This window comes from Phacochoerus africanus, chromosome 1 (assembly GCF_016906955.1).
Source record: "Phacochoerus africanus isolate WHEZ1 chromosome 1, ROS_Pafr_v1, whole genome shotgun sequence".
NCBI classification, from domain to species: domain Eukaryota; kingdom Metazoa; phylum Chordata; class Mammalia; order Artiodactyla; family Suidae; genus Phacochoerus; species Phacochoerus africanus.
In genome coordinates this window covers 14,016,300-14,040,656 of record NC_062544.1, presented here as the reverse complement: position 1 = coordinate 14,040,656, position 24,357 = coordinate 14,016,300, and the positions used below count along the sequence as shown (strand labels likewise).

The 24,357-nt window shown below is 44.4% G+C and overlaps 1 protein-coding gene across 7 annotated transcripts in view; it reads right to left on the bottom strand.

Annotated features, from left to right (window-relative positions):
- The window catches only part of CYFIP2 (cytoplasmic FMR1 interacting protein 2), a 167,136-nt gene that overhangs the window by 32,760 nt on the left and 110,019 nt on the right, over nt 1-24,357 (bottom strand). For 6 of the 7 annotated variants that reach the window (XM_047776763.1, XM_047776484.1, XM_047776576.1 and 3 more), the window contains 2 exons: nt 2,414-2,486; nt 1,630-1,724 (listed from right to left, as the gene is read on the bottom strand). In XM_047776763.1, coding sequence (XP_047632719.1) covers nt 1,630-1,724; nt 2,414-2,486 — 168 coding nt within the window. Of the gene's footprint in view, nt 1-1,629; nt 1,725-2,413; nt 2,487-9,024; nt 10,076-24,357 lie in introns of those variants that run through there. The other variant, XM_047776932.1, reaches the window with a different exon arrangement.

Here is a 24,357-nt window from a genome sequence, read left to right as displayed (position 1 = left end):
CAGAGGGGAGTCTGCCTTCCGCCCTCAGCGGAGGGCAGGGCGAGAATCCTGACTCCTAAGCTTTTGTGGTAACAGGACAGAGGACCAAAGGCTGCAGGGACGCAAGTCCAACAGGGGATTTAATCCTAAACCTTTTGAACAGTTGGATTTGGCCAACAAAACCAAGCAGCCTGGCTTGTCTCACTATGATGCCGCCCTGTTCTCATCTTCCTGAATTCGTCCCCTGACACACCCCCTCCCCCAAATGTACAGATTGCCTGAATCAACCTGAAAGGAGGGGGCATGTGCTTTTTGTTACCTCCCTTGCCCCTTGTGTCTCTTCTTTCCCAACTGCCTGCATGGTCTGTGAGTTCTCTGAAGTCAGGGGTCCTGCTTTACTCCACCTACAGGTACAGGTTTGTAAAAGTGCAGGGTTTTTTTTTGTGTGTGTGTGTGTGTCACACCCACAGCATGAGGAAGTTCCCGGGCCAGGGACTGAATCTGTGCCACAGCAGCAACCCAAGCAGCTACAGTGACAACATCGGGTCCTTAACCCCTGGAGCTACCAGGGAACTCCGTAAAGATATGTTTTAATTACAGAATTAACACCTGAGCTCATTCACTTTCAAAAATATTAGAACAGCAGCTCCCGCTGTGGCACAACGGGATCTGTGGCATCTTGGGAGTACCGGGACTCAGGTTTGATTCCCCAGGCCAGCACAGTGGGTTAACAAGGACCCTGCGTAGCTGCACATGTGGCTTAGGTTGCAGTTGTGGCTCGGCTCTGATCCCTGGCCCGGGACTCCATATGCCACAGGGGGGCCAAAAATGAAAATAAAAAAAATTGGAACACTGCAGATAAAGCTGTCTTCTTTGACCGCTCTTTATCTTTCATCTCCCTTCAAAGCTTGCCACCATTACGAACGAGGTGTGTTTCATCTCCCAGGAAAAATTTTATATGGTTTTGTTGTGTATGTTTCAAAAAAAAAAAAATACAGACAGTATTATACTCCACAAACTGGAGGGCAACTCACTTTATTCACCTACTGTGGGTTTATGATGTAGCCTCATTAATGGATCTAGAGCTGATTTTTCCGTTTCATTATTACATGTCAGGTATTCAGCATTTAAACGATTTTACTATATTGTGTGTAGTCAATCCTCTGCTAATTGACATTCACATTGTTTCCAGTTTTTGCTTTAACCATCAATGCTGTGGTAAACATCTTGTATTCACGTAAGCATTTTCTCCTGCAATTTTTTTTTCTTTTCTTTTCTTTCTTTCTTTTTTTTTTTTTTTTAAAGCAACGATACCCAGAGGTAAACTGCTGGCTTACAGGTGTGAGGTTTTCATTCTGAGTGAAGACTTGGCAGAATTCTTGATACCTAACAGGGCATAACTGGCATGTGACTGACTTCCTTCTTTCTTGGCAGGACGGAGATACGGGGTGCAGGAAAAGGAGCTCAGGCCTGAGAGTCAGCAAATCTCATACCAGACCCAGCCCTGCCGCTAACAGGCTGTGTGCTGTTAGACTTTCTCTTTCTCTCTCTGAGCCTTAGTTCCCTGACCTGTAAAATGAGGAGTTGGCCCAAATGCTCTCCCTCTGAAGTTCCTTTTGGTTTTCTGGGTCCATGATGGGAGGGTCATACCTGAGGGGTTCCCAGCCGTTCTATCAGAGGGACGAGGTGGAGCGGGGCGTATTTGGCTTCCAGGCGTTTCATCCGGACCTCCAGACGTTCCCCCTCTGTAAAAGAAGTAGTAGGCAGAAAATGAGATGCAGGGCACACTGTGGAGGTGGGGCGGGGGCGGGGAAGAGGTCTCAGACAACCACGTGGGGATGTATTTGTATTCCAGTACTTGGATGGAGCGTGTAGAACTGTTTTCCGTGGTTCTGGCAAGTGTGATCAAGATTCACTACAAGGAAAAATGTCCTTTTTTTTTTCCCAAGGAAGTTCCCAGGCTAGGGATTGAATTGGAGCTGCAGCTGCTGGTCTATGCCACAGCAACGCCAGATCCGCGCCTCAAATGCAACCTATACTGCAGCTCACAGCAACGCCGGTTCCTTAACCCACTGATCAAGGCCAGGGATCGAACTGGCATCTTCATGGATACTAGTCGGGTTTGTTACCGCTGAGCCACAAAGGGAACACCCAGGAAAAATATTCTATTATCGCTGTCCCACAATAGAATCATCTACTTCCTAGAGTAGGGCGTTCCCCATCGCTTGAAGGACATAAACCGAGCTAGACAGCAACATACTAGGGATGTTTTAGAAGGACCAAGGCCTCCAATTCTACCATTGTGTGACAACTCCATAGATGCCCAAAGTTTCACCTTCTCCACTGCTAACTGCAGATCTTAATTTATTGGGATGAAGTCAGCATGAAGTTCAGATTCAAACTGGCTATTTAGCTGCTGCCAGTGGTTTCCTACCTTTGATGTAGACCCTAGGCAAGATGTTTTGGAAGGGTGCAGCATGGAGCAAATCGCAGACTTCCTCCTGAGACTGCAGAGAGAGACGGAAGAAAGAGATAACCATTTTTAGTTTAAATCAGGTAGAAGAATCTCATCACTAAAAGCTTGAATACTGGAGGCAGCCAGACCCGGGTTCAAATCCTAGCTCTTATACTTAACTAGTTGAGGGATCTTTTTTTTTTTTTTCCAAGGCCTCCCCTGTGGCATATGGAAGTTCCCAGGCTAGGGGTACCAGAGCTGCAGCTGCCAGACTATGCTACAGCCATGCAGGATCTGAGCTGCATTCATGACCTACGCTGCAGCTTGCAGCAATGCCAGATTCTTAACTCACTGAGTGAGGCCATGGATGGAACCTGTATCCTCACGGACACTATGTCAGGTTCTTAACCCACTGAGTCACAACAGAACTCCTAGCTGTGGGATCTTAAGCAAGTTACTTAACTTCTCTGAGCCTATTCATTTATCTGCAAAATGAAGATGAGAACAATACCTATTTTAATGGGTTGCTGTGAGGATTAAGTGAGAGAATGTGCAGCCTCAGGGCAGAGTCTCTGCACATAATGAGTATGCAATACATTTTCACTGCAGTCTTATAAGGAGATTGTTGAAGAATTCACAGTGGCAGTGGGATCAAAGAGTGACGACAGGCCCAGACTGTATCATCTGGTTGGCTGCGAGACCTATGGGCGCAAAGCAGGTCTCTGGACCAATTGTCCAATCCAGTAGTGCAGGTGACTCTGGGTGAAGGGTTAGGTCTGGTCAGTTTTCTCCAGCCCAGACTCCACTGGGGTGAACCCAGACAGACAGGTTTTGGTGGGGGCTTGTTATGCGTAAAAGTATACTTAAAAGCAAAATGGTTGGAGGGGAAAGTCTGGGGAGGACAGAGCTGGAAGATATGGTCTAACAGGCTTCCTACGCCAGGACTAGCTCATGATGACTGATTGCAGAGCACGGGGAGGGGGGGGGGAACCCAGACTAGACGAGCCGCTCTCCATGCGTCTTGGTTTCTCCTCTTTAAACTGTGGGGTTTGAATTGGCTAAGATCCAGCCTTCATTCAACCCTTGGATTCTAAGATGCTCGGAAAAATCAGGATTGTGAGTTCCCTTGGCTTTCTCTGCCAGGCACAGGTGGAAGAGTCCCCACCTAGAAGTCAGGCAGGCTAGCTTCTCAAGAAAGAAACCTCCAAACTCCTTTTAGTCCTTGAAGTGAGGATAACAGGAGGACACGTAAACTTTCTAGAGGGACCTGCCTGAGCTGAATGTAATCCTCAGTTCCTTAGGCAGAGGAGAAACGCCTTCACTTTCGTCATTAATCTGTTTCTCCCCAAACCAAGGAATCAAGTAACTTGACCTTTATTGCTTTGTCTATGCTTAGATTCTCTGGTTCATCATGTAATCTGAAAACGTGGCTATTGATTATCCAGGCTATTCTTAAATTCATAAACATGGTAGATGATACTGATAGATTTTTGAATGATGACCAGCCCTGCATTTCTGGGATAAATCTCACTTGATTGTGATGCATTATCCTTCTTAAGTATTGTTGGATTTTATTTGCTAATACTTTATTGAGAGTTTTTCCTCTTTATTCATTAGGGACATTGATTCACAGGATTCCTTTCAAACGTTTTTGGTGTTGGTATTAGGGTTATGCTGACCTTGTAAGGTAAGATGGAAAGGGCTCCCCTCTCTTCTATTTTCTGGAAGAGATTACGCAGAATTGGTATTATTTCCTCCTTAGACGTTTGGAGGAATTCATAACTGAAACCATCTGTATCTGGAGTTTTATTAGGTTTTCTTTTTTTTTTTTTAAATAGGTACAAATTTCTTTTCTTTTTCTTTCTGATCTTTTTAGGGCTGCACCCAAGGCATATGAAGTTCCCAGGCTATGGGCTGAATTGCAGCTGCAGATGCCAGCCTATGCCATAGCCATAGCCACAGCCACAGCCACTCGGGATCCAAGTCAAGTCTGCGACCTTCGCCATAGCTCATGGCAATGCCACTGAGCAAGGCCAAGGATCAAACCTGCATCCACATGGATACTACTCAGGTTTGTTTGCCAAGCCACGACAGGAACTCTGGTATACAATTTCTTTATAAGATACAGGACTATTCAGGTTATGGATTTTTTTTTTTCCTTGAGTTTGAGGGGGGTGGGTTTGACAAAAAGACTTGATTCCTTTCATTGAAGTTTAATTTATGGGCATAGGGTTGTTTACAGCATGCCTCTTTTGTCCTTTTGATGTTGGTGGGATCTAAAAGTGATGTAATTTGTGTCTTCTCTTTTTTATCCCCCCATGGTCAGTCTGGCTAGAGGTTTATCAATTTTATTGATTTCTTTCCCAAGAATCAGCTGTTAGTTTCATTTATATTTCCCTACAGTTTTTCCACTTTCAATGTCACTGATTGCTGTTCTGATCTTTATTATGTCTATTTCTGCTTGCTTTGGGTTTAATTTGCTTTTCTTCAGTTTCTTATGGTGGAAGCCTAGATCACTGATTGAACACTTTACTCTTTTTTTTTCTTTTTACAGTCACACCTGTGGCATATGGAAGTTTCCAGGTTAGGGGTTGAACTGGAGCTGCAGCTGCAGGCCTACGCCACAGCCACGGCAACACCAGATCTGAGCCACCTCTGCAACCTACAGAGCTTGTGGCAATGCTGGATCCTTAAATCACTGAGTGGGGCCAGGAATCAAACCCGCATCCTCACGGACACTATGGTGGGTTCTTAACCCACTAGGCCACAATGGAAACTTCTCACTCCTTTTAAATACAACAGTCAGGCTATTCTTTGATGACTCCAGGAATCAAGAGCTCAGGACTTCTGGAGGCTGCCCAACTCACTTTTGAACTCTAGTGGTTAGTAAGTTTGATTTTGTATTAAGCCAAGGTGGCCTCCCAGTAGTTTCCATTCAAGATCCTTGTTCTTAAAGTAGGAAGATTGAGGATTCCAAAGATAGAGCTGTCAAGAAATAAACTTGGCTTCCCTCCTACTCTACCCCATCAAATAAACATCTTAAGCTCATCAGAAACAAAAAAGACCCTTGTTCTGCTCCCCCCTCAGAGTATCACTGAATGTGTCTTTCTAATCAGTATCTTCAGCCATCCTTCCATCTCCCTCCTCCTTTCAGGGCCTAGCCCTTCACAAGAGCTTTCAGTTCTCTGCATTTCCTGGAAGCAGGAGGCCCAATTCCACCACGCCATGGCAATGGCTCTGGCAAAGACTCCTACTGCTCTGTCACCAAGTTCAATGTCCTCGTACTACGTCATCTCTAATGTATTAAGCACTGTCCTCCCTCAGCTACTATGACAAAGACTTCTGCAGGCTTCCATCATTTTTAGATTCCCTTTTTTAATTCTTTTGCAGGTCTGACTTCTGTCCATCCTTTAAATGTTGTTTTTTCCCCAAAGTTTCACTTTGTTTCTCTTTTCTCCTCACTTTATTGTCTCACGTTTGTCTCACTTGCTCCCATGATCACAAGCACTGCCCTTCATTCATCAACTCTGTACTTCCAGACAGACTTCTCTTTCAAGCTCCAGATTTGCAGATCTGCTTCTTTACTAGCTGTTTCCACAGCTCCACATTCCTAAAGCTGACCTTCTTCCCTTCTTACCTGAGGTTCCTTTGCTCCCAGAGTGGCAGTCATCTCGTCATCTGCCCAAGCCTCAAACTTGGGGCTCATTTCCTCTCTCTTCTTCACATCCCACGACCAATAAGCCCTCACGTCTCTGATTCTCTTCCACATGGACCACAATACTACAAGCTCCTTAAGAGTAAAGATGCCATCTCTATTTTTGCCTGTTCTACCTAGTGCCTACGACACTCAATAACTACTTGTTAATGAATGTATATTTGTTAGACCATATTGTTTTGGCCCTGCCTGCAGCATGTGGAAGTTCCCCAGTCACAGATTGAACCTGTACCACAGCAGTGACAATACCACATCTTTAACCCACTGCACCCCCAGGGAATTCCTGTACCATGTCTCTTAAATGAATAAATGAATTTATCCACATGACTCCTCCCTAAGTAGGCATCCTATTGGAAAACATCCATTCATCCAACAAATATTTATTGAGTACCAGGCAGTGTCCTAGGCTTCGTAGATATGATGCTGAACAAGTTAGACTAGCTTTGGGCACTCAGGTAATTTGCACTGTAATTGATAGAGATAAAAAAAGTGAACAAATTCGAAAATTTCAGAGTGATAAAACACAACAGGCTACTAGGCTACAGAGTGACAGGGAGTGGGAAGGGACTGCTTGAGAGATGGTGTTAGGGAACATCTTTTTGAGGGGAAGGAATTTAGGTAAGGAATAGAATAAAGTGAAGGAGCCAGCCATAGAGATATGAGGTAAGAGCATTCCAGTGCAAAGGCCCTGGGGCAGGGAGTAAACTGGAGTAAAGTGACGCAAGGAATCATAATAGGGTCTAGGGCCCTAATGGTAGGGAAGGATCAGATCACGTGGGGCCTTGAAGGCATGGTATGAAGTCCAGATTTTATTTTAATTGCAATGAGGAATTATTCAAGTATTCTGAGCAGAGGATTAGTACACACTGCCCTATTGCCAAGATTTCTGATCTTTCTTCTAAAAATTTCAGTGGCTCCTAGAAATGTCCTATTACTAGAAAAGCTGCCCCTTGCATGAACCGTTGACTTTCTGTCTTGTCAGTGTGAACACAATTGACGTTAGAAGCCACCTTCTGGGATGGAGGTAGGGGTCTCTACAGTAAGACCAATGCTGCTGCTTTTTTCATTTTACTTGATGAGCTTCCACTTCAGATTTCCTTGGGGGAAACAGGAGAGTTCTGTCTACTCCCCTCTTCACCCTGTACCCTGACCCCGCAGTTTGCACACTGCAGGACCTGAGGTTCCTTGGGGGTGCCTGTACTCCTCCTGCTTCCTGTGTGTTCTCTGCCTTGTAACAACTGTCATTGGTTAATGAAGGTGAGGAAAGAGAGAAGGATGTGGTTTCCTCATAGAGGTGGGAAAGCATGTGCCTGGCGGGTGGGATGAGCTATGCAGCCATGGGCATGGTGAGATGGCTACAGACCCTGCAGCACCTTCTCTGGAAGGTGTTTGTTGGGCATTTGTGAGCTGAGACCACTGCGACTGATAAAAAGGTCCTGTTCAGACCACACAAAAGTCTGTGTCAGGGATCCAAACAGGCTTCCCTATGGGCACCTATGCTGAGGCCGACACCCCTTCTTGTCTAGTCTCTATCCTAAAGGCTCAAACTTGGCCTTCCACTCTGCTAGACCCTGGCCTGGGATGGCCACCATGAGTGGGCTTCTTCCCTATTCCTCCTGGTTCTTTCTGCTCCAGCCATAGTAGCTTTGTCTTATTTGATGCATTCTTTGCACTCTCATCACTGAATTTTTGCCTTCTCTCTGGAAAGCTCCCTAACCTATCTTTCTCCCATCTCCTTAGCTTAGTAAATTCCCACTCGTCTTTCAGATCTCAGCTCAAGCATCATTCTTCCAGAAGACTTCTTCGACCCCTTCAACACCTCCCTGCCCGTGCAGGTTCCGTGGTTAGGTTTCTTCAAAGAACCAAGCAGCTGTCCTTTCCAGCTTCTGAATTCAAGCTCACATGTGACTATTTGATTACTATCTACCTCCCCCTACTGGAATGTAACCTTCAGGAAGGTAGGAATAATATGGTTTATTTTTGACCATGTTTTATTCCCAACAGTCAGCACAGTGCCTGGCAGACAGCAAATGCTCACTGATCATGTGGAATAAAAGTTGAAGTCTGTGGCATGTACGGGAATTGAGACTTTGGACAGAATCTTTCCTACTTTGGGTTTTCTTGCATAGGCCTAGATGTTCCCCTTATCACTAAGGGAAGTCGTTTCTCCTCGATGTTGTAGATTTCCCTGCATGGACACTATGTGAAATATTTCTAAGAAACGGTCCATGGAGCAGGGTTTTCAGGTGTTTTTTTATTTTCTAATGCTTTTTCTCCCTGTTTTTTCCCAACTTGTATGTATTTACTAAATTTTCTACAAAAAATTAACCCTGTAAAAACTATGAATTCTTAACTTTAAAGGAAGGATCTTTTAGGTTTCTTCCTTTTGGGGTCTTGACACTGGAATCAGAGGGAAGGAAAGAAAATCCTAGCATGACGCTTGGTTCAGGAAGGAACAAGGTTTGCATAGAATTAATAATATTAGTAAATACTATTTGCTTTTGTTTTGTCTCGAGGCTACACTTAAAGACCAATCACAGATGCAGAATGAAATACAAATGTAGCGAAACATACAGCTGTGATGATATGAAAGTAAAAGCAGAGCTGACAGGAGGAAGAAGGTGAAGTGTCGGCAGTGCAAGTTAGGAGTATCAATTTCTCCATCTTTCACGGAAAGAGTCAAGGTATTAAATGATGTTACCAAAAAAGGCAATAGAGAGGTATGCCTATCATCTTCGATGACAAGGAAAAACAGTGGAAGTAATGCATAATACAATCGAATAGTGAGAGGGCAAGAGGGGAGAGATATAAGGAGCTAAAATCTCATCTTTCTAGCTAGGGAGTCACTAAGGATATTTCAAGTTGCTAATTAAGGAAGGGACATCATTAAGAAACCATATTATTAAGCATTATGGACATAATGACCAGAAGAACTAGAAACAGAAATGACTAAAGCAGGCTGCCCTGGGGATTGGGGTCCAATGGGGAGAGGTGCAGTGGAGCCAAGAATGATATTTTCCATCATAAGCTCGTCTGTATTATTTATCATGTGCAATTAGGAACAATTTAAATGAAACAAAATGAAGAGGTTGGATTAAATGGTCTCCACGGGTCCTTCTCTAGGCTCTGTGCCAGGTGCTTTATTGTCTGCTTGATGCCTCTGAACATTCTGTGACATGAGTCTTATGATTGCTTCCTATGTGTGGGGATGCTGAGACTCTTGGGAAGATGGAGTGTCCCAACCAGGTCCACACAGCAATCAGGAAGCAGTAGGGCTGACACTGAGACCCAGGGCCACCTCATTTCCACACTCACTGCTTTTCCATAGCAGCCCATGCAGTCAAAGCCTTGAGAAGCTTGAAATTGCCGCCCCCCCCATCATACATACACTTCACCAAAAACATATTCTGATTATTAAAAACAGAAACAGGAGGAAATTACTTAAAAATCTCCATACCTGACAAACTGTTTAGCCTCACTCATATCTGATTGGACCACATCATGTGTTGTTTTCTGGCCAGAGAAACTAACATTCTTTCAACAAAAAAGTGCGACAAGTATATGCAGTTCGAAGAAGAATGAAAAGAGTCTTGTGTCATCTTCTTGCTGAAGCAACAGGAAATTACCTAAACCTCTGTTCTCTAAACTCCGGAGGTAACCTCTATCCTGAATTTGTGTAAATAATTTCTTCATGGGTAACTCATTTTTGAAGTTCTGCTCATGTGATTTCAAGTAAATAACTGGACTACTCATGTGGCCAACACATTCCTATAAATTCCTTCTTCCCCCAATGCTCCCAAACCACAGTTCTCCACTCTTCCTTATCCATCCTGCAAAGCCCCATTCGAGTTCCACCGTCTAGGAGTCTTCCAAGTCCCTTCCGTCTGCACTAGTTTTCTTGTTCCAAACTGATCAGATACACACTCCTGTATAAAACAAATGACAAGAATCTACTATAGAGCACAGGAAAATCGACTCAATAGTTTGTAATAATCTATATGGGGAAAAAAGAATAGATATATTTATGTGACTGATTCACTTTGCTGTACACCTGAAACGAATACATTCTAAGTCAACTCTACTCCAATAAAATTAAATAAATAAAAATATCCAAATAAAACTGCTCAGAGCCATTACTCATTCAGGTCCTCCACCATGGTTTCCGCAGGCTGAGCTCTCTAATTCAGGCCCAGCCCAGGGTACTCCTGAAGCCAATAAGAGTGGCATTTCATATCCCATGCACACACTCAGAGTCTTCTTGGAGGGACCAGCCATACTCAGGATCTGCATTTTACCTCATACGAAAGGCCAAGAGGAATAAAGAGAGCAGGGGTGTAATATTATCTAGAGACCAAACAAGGAAGGGCCAGATTCTCAACATTCTCATTCTGACCTGGATATAGCCTGAGCAGAAACAAAGTCATTCATTCATTCCAACACTCGGCCAATAAGAGGCATCTATCACCCATGAGCCTCTCTGCAAGGTGCTGGACATACAACGGTAAGTGAGGCAGACCTAATGCGTGGCCCTTATCAAGATGATGAGGAAAACAAGATGGGCAGTTCTAGTAAGTGCTACAGTTGGGGCTCGCAGGGGAGCTATGGGAATGTGCAACAGGAATAACCAATCCAGACGGCTGGGAAGGATGAAGGGAAAGGCTCTCTGGAGAAGAAGATGCTACACTGACACCTGAACCAACACTAAGTGTTGCACAGGTGAGGGTAAACAGCACCTGCAAAAGGTCCATAAGCAAGAGGGACCACGCTGGGGGCAGGGGCTGAGAGCTGACTAAGACTGAAGCTTTCTGTGCTGGGGGAAGGTGGCATGAGAAGGGGAAGGAGGGGTGAGCACAAGGCAGGACAGGAGGATCTCGTAAGCCTTGAGTAGGTGTCTGGATGCCATCCTGATGTTTCAATCAAGGAAATGCGAGGATCCCATCTGTAGTTACATCTTTTTGGGTGCAAGAGAGAAAAATCGCATTGGAGGAGGGCAAATGAGGTGTTAGAATAGGCCAAGCAAGAGATGGCAAGGCTGGAGTCATGGCAAAGGAGATAGAAAAGGGGGAGCAGATACCAGAGACCCAACGACAGCTGAATGAGAGGGCAGAGGCGGAGAAATGACCTCCATGCTGAGCTGTTCAGAGGGTCAGAAGGCATAGCGAGCTGAGATCAGATCAGGGCAAAGTGAATTTCTGTGGACATCAAAGAGAAGATGTCTAAAAGGCAACTAGACATAGAGTCTGGGTTCCTGCAGAGTCTGGGGAGTGAATCCAGACTTGGAAATGATTTCTTTAATTATAAGGCATTGCACATCCTTTTGGATATAAGCAGGGTGTAAATAAATATAATAGTACTTTTTTTTATAATAAAGAAATGTGCGATAAGCTGTAGCTGAGACCTCCCAGGAGTCACCTTCTGACCTCCTAGGCTTGGTCTGACCTGTGACTTAGCTGACCTGGTCACTGCACCTACAGGACAACCATCTTTTCCAAAACCCACCTTACCCTGCTCTTTCATTCCACTCTACTTGCTGAGTTTTACAGCCCTGGATGAACATAGATCTCTCCTGAGAGAGACAGAGGCTGAAGGTTCCCATGTGCCTGTAGCAAGGTTCAAGTTGGAAACACTGATTTTCACATCTTTTGTGTGTGTGTGTGTGTGTGTGTGTGTGCGAGCTTTTTAGGACCACTTGTGTGGCATGTGGAAGTTCCCAGGCTAAGGGTCAAAGTGGAGCTGCTGCTACCAGCCTACACCACAGCTCACAGCAATGCTGGATCCTTAACCCACTGAGTGAGGTCATGGATTGAACGTGCATCCTCATGGATACTAGTGGGGTCATCGGGCTCGTTACCACTGAGCCACAAAGGGAACTCCTGACTTTCAAATTCTAAGTGACCAATCAGACCCAGCTGAGTGGCAAACAGCCTCACCACCTGAGTTTTCCTTACTCATCATGAAGCCCAGTGGACCCTGCCACCCAGAATACATCTTCAGAACCACTGGACTGCACACCCAAAACACGGGGTGTTAAGAGGGAGAGGCTGGGCCTGCAATGTGGCCAATGCAACAGCAAAGGACCCCAGGGAACTACGTTCTTTGCTAATCATTGGGACGTGTAAACAGCAAATTCCTGGACTGGGGGAAAAAATGGAATTGAGCCTGAGTGTTAAGTGGAACAGAGACCTAGCACAGTCTTCCTTCCTTCATGTTGCCTTGAAATGGAAACAGCGGACTGGTTAACAATATCCCCTTGGCGTCCTCTGCCTCGTTGTGCTGCCTTGCTCTACGGGACTGTATCTCACCAAGAGAAGTGGGAATTTCAGCCACCTCCCAGATACCAAAGCAGGACAAACTGTAACGCTAGAAGGTTAAGGACAACTGGGCAATTTCCAGGGATGCCAGACCACGCTGCTTTCTTTGGGAGATAAGGATGTGTTTATTTGAGGGGAGGGGGAAGGGGTCTCCAGCAGAGATGACAAAAAGGGATCAATCCAGGGCTGCTGGGAGCAGATTATGCATGTAGTGTACTGCCTGAGGGGATCCTGTCCTGGGGGAGGGGGGTAACATATCACAGACCTCAGAGATACATTTTTGTTGTTGTTGTTGTTATCGTTGTTGTTGTTGCTATTTCTTGGGCCGCTCCCGCGGCATATGGAGGTTCCCAGGCTAGGGGTCTAATCGGAGCTGTAGCCACCAGCCTACGCCAGAGCCACAGCAACGCGGGATCCGAGCCGCGTCTGCAACCTACACCACAGCTCATGGCAACGCAGGATCCTTAACCCACTGAGCAAGGGCAGGGACCGAACCCGCAACCTCATGGTTCCTAGTCGGATTCATTAACCACTGCGCCACGGCGGGAACTCCCAGAGATACATTCTTTACGATGATTTTTCAACAGATTATTTTGTTCTATAAAAATAAGTATTTATGATAATATTTCAAAAGGAGGTGGAACATCTTGAGAAAGGACACCTTTTCATGGTTTGCCCAAAGGCAGCATATGTAGCAGGGATGGTCCTGGGGTCCCCTCATGTACCAACCATGATCGAGAGGCAGGGGTTGCTTCTAGAGAGGATTCTGACATGGCCCTTGGGCTCAGCCGGGAGCATCATTAATGTCAGCCTTGGGCTTGAACAGTGGCAGTGGCATTTAAGCTACGAATGCGCTGTCCTTGATTTCCAAGAACCATCATCCACAACATTTTAATCCCTTCACCTGTGTTACTGGACATTTGCCATCTCCTTCTGGAAGTGCACCCAATACTTAATTCAGCCTCTGGGAAAAGGATATCTTTTGAAAAACTATTAATTTAGTGGACATGTTTTTTCCCCCCAGGTATATTCAGATATAATTTATATATAATATTCTAAGCTTAAGGTATATAGCGTGATGACTGATACACATATCGTGAAATGACTGCCACAATAAGGTTATGTAATGCATTCTTCACCCCACACAATTACCATTTTTGTTGTGACTGTGGTGGTGAGAACATTTAAGATCTACTCTCCTAGCAGCTCTCCAGTACACAATATAGTATTGTTAACCACAGCCCCCACAGCAATGCCTTTGATCCCAGATATATTTTTAAGGTTGTCTTCTAGCCCCTTTCTTTCTGGCTATTTTTGAAAAAAATAGAAAATGGAAATAAATAATACACTTTTTTTCTATAAAAGGAAAAATGTATAATCCCATCATCCAGAGGTCATCATTGATAATCTTTTGGGGCTTATCCTACCAGGTTTTTCCATGCATTAAACATCTAAGCATATATTTTATTTATTTATTTATTTTTATTGTGTTTCTAGGGCTGCACCTGTGGCATTTGGAGGTTTCCAGGCTAGGGGTCAAATCGGAGCTGTAGCCGTCGGCCTACACCGGAGCCACAGCAACTTGGGATCCAAGCTGTGTCTATGACTTATACCACAGCTCATGGCAACGCCGGATCCTTCACCCACTGAATGAGGCCAAGGATCGAACCCACATCCTCATGGTTGCTACTTGGGTTTGTTCACCACTGAGCCATGACGGGAACTCCCTAAGCATATATTTTAAAATAAGAATGGCATATACAATATTGTTCTTCTGTAATCTACTTGTATCAGAGTATTCTATTAACATCTCCTCAGGTATAGTCCAGTTTCTACGTCACAGTCCAGAGTTTCAACTTCAATGATTTTCCCTCCCTCCCTCCCACTGACCTGGAGCAGGTCTTTTAGTTTCTCTTTCCTGAGTGATCTTCCTATTCCTCAAAATTATTTGATAAATGAGTACACCAAAGTTCTGGCTCTCACAGCATCATCTTTCTTACAATCAGTCTCAGCAGATTCTGTTATTTTAGTGGGGTTTCTAGAGATTATATAACATTTCAAATTGACAAAGTTTCTAGTAGGAGAATTACAGACATTGGGATAAGAAACCAGAAGAGATGCTCTTTTGGGGGGATGCTCTTGGTGCCCCCTGAATTTTAACACCAAGAGGGTACATGCCAGCAAGCATCAGAGTAGACACCAAGGATAGTAAGATTTGGCCGTGGTCCTGATACAGACTTTCAGGGCCCCTCAGATTCTGCATCTCTAGCCTGACATCTCTGGCCATGTGGTTGAACTGTGGAGGAAGAGATGGGTAATAAGAGACAGGGTTTGGGGAGTGGGCACGGCTGAATTCGCTGGGCCTCAAAGGTCAAAGCTTGGAGTTCAAATTTTAAGTACTATGAGAAGCCACCTGTCAGTTTTAAGCAGGAGAGGCAGGTTCTGATTTACAGTGATGATCTTTTTGCTGCTACATAGGCCAATCAGCTCTTTTTATCCCCTAATGTGTTACCTCCTAGCAAATTTCACCCTGAGCAAGAATGCAAAGGCAGTGACTCTCAAAGAAAACATTTCTCTTTTTTTCTTTTTTGGCTGTACCTTCAGTACATGGAAGTTCGTGGGCTAAGGATCGAACCTGATCCACAGCTGCAGCAATGCTGGATTTTGAACCCACTGTGCTGGGTCAGGGATTGAATCTGTGCTGCCACAGACACCACCACATCCTTAACCCACTGCACCGCAGCAGGGACTCCCGGAAACATTTCTCTTAAACCGAGTACAGGGAGAAGGCACTGTTATTTTCTTTCCTTTAAAAGATCCAGAAGCAGAGGGAAAGTCTCCCCACCCACCAGGTCCCCTGGGGAGAGGGCAGCCAACAGCAGTGTCCTGAGTGCTCCCCGCCAGGCGCTCACAAACCTGAGTGGCCTCCTAATTTGGACTGGCTGGCTTCCCCAGCTTTGCCTTTTCATGATCCCGAACTCCTATTTCCTGCTCACAAATCAAACAGATGGGCAGCCTGAGAGTCGTGGCCGAGTTCCGCACTAGCAGATGCCTCTATCAATTAAAAAAATGAGGTCAGAGGTAGCTCTGGGGCACATGTTACCAAGAATAAATCTCACCAACTAGCGGAAGGAGCTGAAAAACAACAACAGTCATAACTTTTCTTCCTCCTTACACACCATGACCTTGTCTGCTCGGTGACCCTTATTCTTTCCAGATTGCATGATGCAGTTTCCTTTACACCCTCAAGTCTGTGTTATGAAAAATGTTAAATACACAAAGCATTTGAAAGAACAATGAACACCTCCATAGTCTCAATGTAGTGTCGCAGTGAACATTGTGCCCTATCTGCTTTGGGATGCTCTCAGATTTACTGAATGATGTGCAAGTCTGCTGAAGCCACTGCATCACTCAGCAAAACACACTTCAGCACGCAACTCCTGAAAAAGAGGACATCTTCCTACGTAACCTCAGTATTGTGATCACCTATATTAAAAAAAAAATCTTAGTATCATATACTACACTAACATTTTCTTAGTTTTTCCTAAGGTATCCCCCCCCCTTTTTACTTTAAGCCCACACCTACACCCTATGCAAGTTCTCAGGCCAGGGATCGAATCCAAATCAGAGCCACATCTTTAACCCCCTGTGCTGGGCCACAGATCCAACTGGCAACGTCACAGAGACAAGCCAGATCGTGAATCTACTGTACTATAGCAGGAGCTCCTAGGCTCTGGTTCTGGGTGGAAAAAGTCTGAATCAGTTTTAGTTGACTCTCTAAATAGTATTTCCTTAAATGACATTCTGAGTTTGGAGGCAACAAAAAGACAGTAATACGAACACGAACACATTCTGGGGGGGGGACTGACTCCAGTGAGTGTAGAGAAATGAGCTGGAAAACTGGAGGTGGAACCTCCCCCTCCACAGGAATCCCTTCTCTGGCTTTCCGGAGGGAGGAGGGGGGAGCACAGCAGTCTAAACATTCCCTTATATGGCTGCACATAAGGTCAGTGTGTTTCCTGCAGACTGAGGTGAAGCCCCAAGGACACAGGGCCCGTGGAGCAGTCATGAAATTAGGCTTCTCACATCTACCTCCATCTTCCTCTGCACAGAAAGTATGAGCTGCAGCCTCCAGCCCTGCAAGGGGAACTCCGGGTGCAGTGGAAAGCTCCCTGGTGGTATGCTCCCTCTGCTTCTGCTCCGTGGGCCCCTCACTTCCAGCAGCTCCCTGGAGCCCTGGCTGAATAAACCATTTAATCTTATCTAATGTGTGTCGTCTCCTCCCCATCTGTGCCTCCCTCAAACCATGCTATTCATTACTATGTCTCACCTCCACCCCTGCTCCCTCTTACCCTCCGAATTGCCAAGGGGAAAAAGAATGATTATTCTGGATTAGACTCCTGCCTGGGAAGGATCTACGGCCAGGAAACTGACCAAGAAAGCAGTTTTTCCTTCCCCCCAAATGCGTGTCAATGACGCCCAAGGTTTGCATTTTCCAAAGGGTGGGAAATGGGGGTACAAGGCAATGGAAGGTCCTAAGGGTGAGTCACGGCAAGAACATTTTTTTCCTTTTCCGTTTCCTATTAATCTTTCTGACAACTCTAATGAGAGTGTCTCCATTGGGAACCAGCATGTCTTCCCATTTCTATAACATTTGCTAATCTCTGTTTTTAACAGAGAGAATGCACAGGCCTTAGGCGCAGGGCCTAGGCCGGCAGAAACTGGAATTATATCAGCTATATTGTTTTGACAGAATTTATTATTCTGGTTGCTTTCTAATGACAGCTAGAGATAATGACTTTTTTTTTTTCCCCCCAATGGAAGTAACATGAAGTTTCCTTTTAAAATAAGTTTAAGTTAAAAAGCTACTTTAGGGAGTTCCCTCTATTGCTCAGCTGTTAACGAACCTGACTAGGATCCATGAGGATGTGGGTTCAATTAGTGGCCTTGCTCAGTAGGTTAAGGATCCAGTGTTGTCGTGAGCTGTAGTGTAGGTCACAGATCCAGCATTGCTGGCAGCTGTAGCTCTGATTTGCCCCTTGGCCTGAAAACTTCCATATGCCACGGGTGGGGCCCTAAAAAGCAAAACAAAACAAAAAAAAAGCACAAAAAAATTATGTAAATAACAGGACCAGTGGTGTGCAGATAGAGCAAGAGAACACATCACCGACTAAGCCCTGGTGACACTAGTTAAGAGGATGCCTTCTAGAACAGAGGCTCTCTATCCTGGTTGCACATCACAATCACGTGTGTAGCTTTAAGGCCTTTTACCTGGGCCCACTTGCAAAGATTTTCTCTTCTTTGAAGTAGGAAAGGGCTCAGACATCAGGGTATTTTAGGAGCTTTGGAGGGATTTTAATGAGATAATTAAACTACCTCCCAGATGTTTGGAGACCTATGGCACTTAGTAGAGCCAACTGCATGATGACCTCCAAACTCTCCGCTTCTAGGCATCCTATCCACCAGTCTCCTTATAGAAAAGTCATTGAGGAGTTCCCCTTAGGGTGCAGTGGAAACAAATCTGACTAGTATCCATGAGGACAAGGGTTTGATCCCCGGACTTGCTCAGTGGGTCAGCTATCTGGTGTTGCCATGAGCTGTGGTGTAGGTTGCAGATGTGGCTTGGATCCCGTGTTGCTGTGGTGCAGGCTGGCAGCTGTAGCTCTTAGTCTGGGAACCTCCATGTGCTGCAGGTGCAGCCCTAAAAAAAAAAAAAAAAAAAAAAAAAAAAAAAAAGGAAAGCAAAGTCTTCTATACAGAAGTGAGTAACCAAAGCTCTGATTTCATGGCCATAACCGGCAAGGATAATAAAACAAACAGGACATGTTTCAAGGACCATAACCGGCAAGGATAATAAAACAAACAGGACATGTTTCAAGGACTGTAGTGGCTTTGGACAAAGGTGCCTGACCGCTTTAGTCTTCCCCTCTCTTGAAGATTTTTGAGGATAAACATCTGCTCATCATCTAGGATGGAGATGACATGTCCCTCCCCCCACTATGGAGACCCCAGGTAACGAGCTCTGTGTAAGAGCTCGCCTGGGAAGTCTTTCCTGTCACCCCCTCCTCTGGGTTTCAAGGATCAATGATTGTTTGATGCCTCTTTTCATTCAGTTGTTGTGTGCACCTAGACCAGCCAGCTCCAAACTTTTTGGACCACACCCTTTGGTTAGTAAAATTGTGAGCCAACACTTCAACTGACACATGTTTATTTGAGCAACTCTTAGACAGCTGTCACTGTTGAGCGGTATGTTAATACCCAGGAGGGCTTCATTTCTTTCTTTTTAGTAAGTGCATAGTTAGAGGCCCTGAAAGCATCCTGTCCAACCCTGGAGGGCTAGGGTTGGAAGATGCAGGGTGCAGAAGGTGAGTAGTGCCATCCAGGAAGGGACTACACCCAGTGATCTCTGAGCCCTGGAGTCTCACACACTGCCTGCTTGTGGGAGGGTTCATGGTCATGTCTGCAGAACCGATGCCTCTTAATGATGGGCCATTTTTGCCAGATACCTGATGTGCCAGTGAGCCTAACAGGTTGTTTCCCAGATTATGGTGGGCCTGAAACTACAGAGCCGTGGAAAGGAAAGGTATTACTGGGAGTCAGGATGCCTTTCCACAAATCCTGGTTTGTTTTCAGTTAAAACAAAACAAAACAAAAAACTACTGGGCTCTGGGTTTGGGCTGGAGGAAACATTTAGAGTCAGGCCAAGGGGCGCTGCTTGGTGGGACCTGAGCGCAGGGACAGAATGCATGTCCTGGTAACTGGGGATGGCTTTTCTCAGGGCGAAGGGTGAAATAACCCTGGATCAAGCAGGGGCGGAATAGGGAGTGAGAGTCTGAGGCGGGCAGTGGAGGGTGGATGTGCCTCAGGATCATGTGCATGTGTTAAGTGTGGGAGTATTTCCTCTTGAGGAAAAAAGCAGTAAATGCTCTTTGTGCTAAATTCAAACAATAATTTAGAGTGTACAGTAAGAAGTAGAAAACTCCTACTCCCTGTCCCCTGCCTCCATCACACCCCATAGAGGTAACTGCTCTTCTCAGCTTGGGACTTTTATAACTAAAAGTAAAAACATATATATATATATATACACTTTTTTTTTACACACACATAACATATACATCTACATACACATATACATATACACATGAGTTCCCTTCATGCCGCAGCGGTTAACGAACCCAACTATGATCCATGAGGATGCGGGTTCGATCCCTGGCCTTGCTCAGTGGGCGAATGTGTAAGTCGCAGATGTGGCTTGTATCCCACGTTGCTGTGGCTGTGGTGTAGGCCCTCAGCTACAGCTCCGATTCAACCCCTAGCCTGGGAACCTCCATATGCTGCGTGTGCAGCCCTAAAATAGCATATATATATATATACATATATATATATATGAAATATTAATGTGCTGGAACTTAAACACACTGGAATGTGCACAGTGCTTACCTGGGTGTGGCACTGTGGTTTTTGTTTTCTTTCTGCACTTCTGTGTTCTAGCCATGAATTTATTTCAGTTATGCAATCAGAAAAGCAAAATTTAAAGAAAAGGGACTGTAAAGTGGAAGCAGGAGATAGAGGGGTCAGATGTAGAGCTGGAACTAAAACAGAAACAAAAGCCAAGAGAGCCATCTGCAAAGCTCAGCGGAGCAGCTCTCTGGCCCTGATTACGAGAAGGCTAAGGATCTTGGGGTCTTGTCTCAATGCCTGCATGAGCTGTTGCTCTGAGGAGGTCATCTTCCTCTTGGGGCCTCAGTTTCCTATCTGCACCAGATCAGTGGTTTTCAGCAGGGGGAGGTTCTGTCCTCCAAAGGATTATTAGGCAGCATCTAGGGACACTTTTGGTTGTCACAACTGGGAAGGTATGAACATTAGCCTCTAGGGGGTTGGGCCCTCGATGCTGCTCAGTGTCTGACCAAGCATGGGACATATGTACCCCACAGCCATGGGGTATCTGGCCCCAGAGGTCAGTGGTGCTGAGCTGGTGACACTTGCCCTGGATGGCCTCTGACAGCTCTCCCACCTCTGACCAGCATTCGGTTCTCTGAGTTTGGTCCTGAACTGTCCTCACCGGTAAAAATAAGTAACCCTCTCATAACTGACCAATATGACTATGGCTTACTCACCTCTAAGGAGGAAAAAATAAACAACAGGGTCAAAGGCAGGGAACACTTGAGCCCTGGGTGAGAGGCCCTGCCGTGAAAGGCCGACAGAAGGGCTGTCTCCTCCCCAAAGACTCAGGCCCTCCCTCCTTCATGTGAATGAATAGGGCCCTCTCCTGGTGGGTGCTGGCATAACAAACACGGTGCTGATGGCTCGGAAACCACAGGGAATGTGAGCAAACACTTGGTGATTGTGGAATATTTCCCTTATGATTTCTCAGGGTAAAAGACGCTATAGGAAATATTAGTGATTAGTAGTAGCATTTCCTCTAAAAACACAACAGACTTATAAATTGATACCTAACAAATTGTGGTCCATTTCTGATTTAATTCAACAAGTATTTATTAAGAGCCTGCCATGATCAGCCCTTTGTGGACACTTGATAAATAAAGATACAGCATTATCACCACAAATTGGGAGAAAGAAGGCTTTTCAATCAGTGGTGCTGGGACAACTTGAAAAGAAATTAAATTGAATTTCTACCTCCCATTCAACACAAACATCAATTCTAGGTGAACTAATAGACTTAAATGTCTGTTAGCCTGGAAAGGCTAAACTCTCAAACCTTTAGTAGATACCCTATCTTCATGACTTGAAGAGTAGGGAAAATTTTTTTAACAAGTCACAAGAGCATCAACCATACAGGAAAAAGAAAAGGTAAATATGATAAACCTTAAGAACTTCTGCTTGATGACCTGACACTAGGTGTAGAAAACCCTCAAGATTCCACACAAAAACTGTTAGAAATGATAAATGATTTCAGCAATGTAGCAGGATACAAGATTTACAGAAATTGGTCACACCTCTTTACGCTAACAATGAAATTATCAGCAATGGGATGTAAAAACCAAAAAAATCTCTCTTAAAATCACATCAAAAAAGAAAATACATAGGAATACACCTGACTAAGGAGGTGAAAGACTTATATGCTGAGAACTCTCAAATATTTTTTTTTTGTCTTTTGTCTTTTTTTTAGGGCTGCACGCACGGCATAATGGAGGTTCCCAGGCTAGGGGTTGAATCAGAGCTACAGCTGCTGGCCTACGCCAGAGCCACAGCAACATCAGATCCAAGCCGAGTCTGTGACCTACACCACAGCTCACGGCAATGCCGGATCCTTACCCCACTGAGCAAGGCCAGGGATCAAACCCACAACCTCATGGTTCCTAGTTGGATTCGTTTCCACTGCACCATGATGGGAACTCCAGAACTCTAAAATATTAATAAAGTAAACTGAATTGATTCAAAGAAAGATATCTCATGTCTTGGATTGGAAGAATTTATATTGTTAAAACGGCAATGCTACCCAAAGCAATCTATAGATTCATTGCAATCCCTATCAAATTACCCAGGACATTTTTCACAGAACTAGAACAAATAACCCTTAAATTTATATGGAGCCACAAGAGAACCAAAATTGTCAAAGCAATCCTGAGGAACAAAAACCAAGCAGGAAGCATAACCCTCCCAGACTTCAGACAATACTACAAAGCTACAGTAATCCAACAGCATGTGGTATTGGCACAAAAATAGATGTATGGATCAATGAAACAGAATAGAGAGCCCAGAAAGAAACCCACAGCCCTACAGTCCACTGATCTTTGACAAAGGAGGCAAGAATATACACACTGGCGAAAAGACAGTCTCTCCTCAGCAAGTGGTGTTGGGAAAGCTGGACAGCCACACGTAATCAATGAAATTAGAACACATCCTCACATCACACCCAAAAATAAACTCAAAATGGCTTAAAGACTTAAATATAAGACAAGACACAATGAAACTCCTAGAAGAGAACATAGGCAAAACACTCTCTGACATAAATCATACCAATATGTTTTCTTAGGTCAGTCTCCCAGGCAATAGAAATAAACACAAAAAATAAATATATGGGACCTGGAGTTCCTTCTGTGGCACAGCGGAAACGAATCTGACTAGTATCCATGAGGTGGTAGGTTCAATCCCAGGCCTCACTCAGTGGGTTAAGGATCCGGCGTTGCCACGAGCTGTGGTGTAGGTTTCAGACTCAGCTTAGATCCTGTGGCTGTGGCTGTGGTGCAGCCCAGCAGCTGTAGCTCCAATCTGACCCCTGGCCTGGGAACTTCTTTCTGTATGCTGCAGATGCAGCTCTAAAAAGCAAAAAAAAAAAAAGAAAAGAAAAGTGGGGGTTACCTAATCAAACTTAACAAGTTTTGTATAGCAAAGGGAACCACAAAGACAATCTTACAGAATGGGAAAAAATATTTGCAAATGATTTGACTGACAAGGGCTTAATTTCCAAAATATATAAACAGTTCATACAACTCAATGTAAAAAAAACTAACAATCCAGCTGAAAAATAGGCAGAGGACTTGAATAGACATTTCTCTAAAAGAAGACATACTGACAGCAGCTACTGGGCACGTGAAAAGATACTCAAACATCACTAATTATTAGAAAAATGCAAATCAAAACTACAATGAAGTACCACCTCACACTGGTCAGAATGTTGATCATTAAAATTTTTTTACAAAGAACAAATGCTGGAGAGGCTGTGGAGAAAAGGGGACCTTCCTACACTATTGGTGAAAATGTAAATTGGTATAGCCACTGTGGAAAACAGTATAGAGGTATATCACAAAACCGAAAATACAACTACCATAGGAACCAGCAATTCCACACCTGGTGATGTATCTGAAAAAAACTCTTAACTCAAAAAGATACGTGTACCCTTTTGTTCATAGCAGCACTATTTCACAAGAGCCAAGACATGCAAACAACCTAAATGTCCATTGATAGATGAATGGGTAAAGAAGATGTAGCATATAAATACAGTGGACTACTACTCAACCATAAAAAGAATGAAATAATGCCATCTGCAGCAACAAGGACGAACCTAGAAATTATCACAGTAAGTGAAGTAAGCAAGCCAGAGGAAAACAAGTATTATTTTATCACTTATACATGCAATCTGAAACATGACACAAATGACCTTATCTATGCAACAGAAACAGACTCACAGACATGGAGAACAGAAGACATGTGGTGGCCAAGATTGCGGAGGAGGGGTGGATTGGGAGTTTGGGATTAGCAGATGCAAACTATTATATACAGAATGGATCAACAATGTCCTACTGTCCAGCTCAGCGAGCTATATTCAACATCCTGTTACAAACTGTAATGGTAAATATGAAAAAGAATGTATGTGCATGTATAACTGAATCGCTTTGCTGTACAGCAGAAATTAATGTGTTATAAATCAACGATACTTCAACAAGAAAAACCTATGCTCATCAAGAGACATGCCACAGAAATGTATGTGATATATCTATCTACAATATTTAAATCATGCGTACACATCAAGAAGGAAAAGATAATCAGTAATAAAATAGGCAAAAAAAAGAAAATTTGAACATTTCACAAAAAAGCCTGTCCAAATGGGAATACCCTATGGAAAGAGACTCAGCACCCTTAGTCACAGGGAAATCAAAACCATTGTGAGGTATCATGACACATCCACCAGAACGGCTCTGATGGAAAAGACAGATATCCTTCATGAGGATGTAAAGACATGAAAACTCTCATGCACTGCTGAATGGGCGTGTTACCTTGGTATAACCACCTTGTGAGGCCGTCTGGCAGCATCTACTGAAGCTAAACACGTATCTCCCTATCGATCCAGCCACTCCACTATGAGGCATTTACCCAATGAAAATGAGGGCATAATTACTTTCACAATGTGAAAAATCCAATGAAGCTGAGGTGAG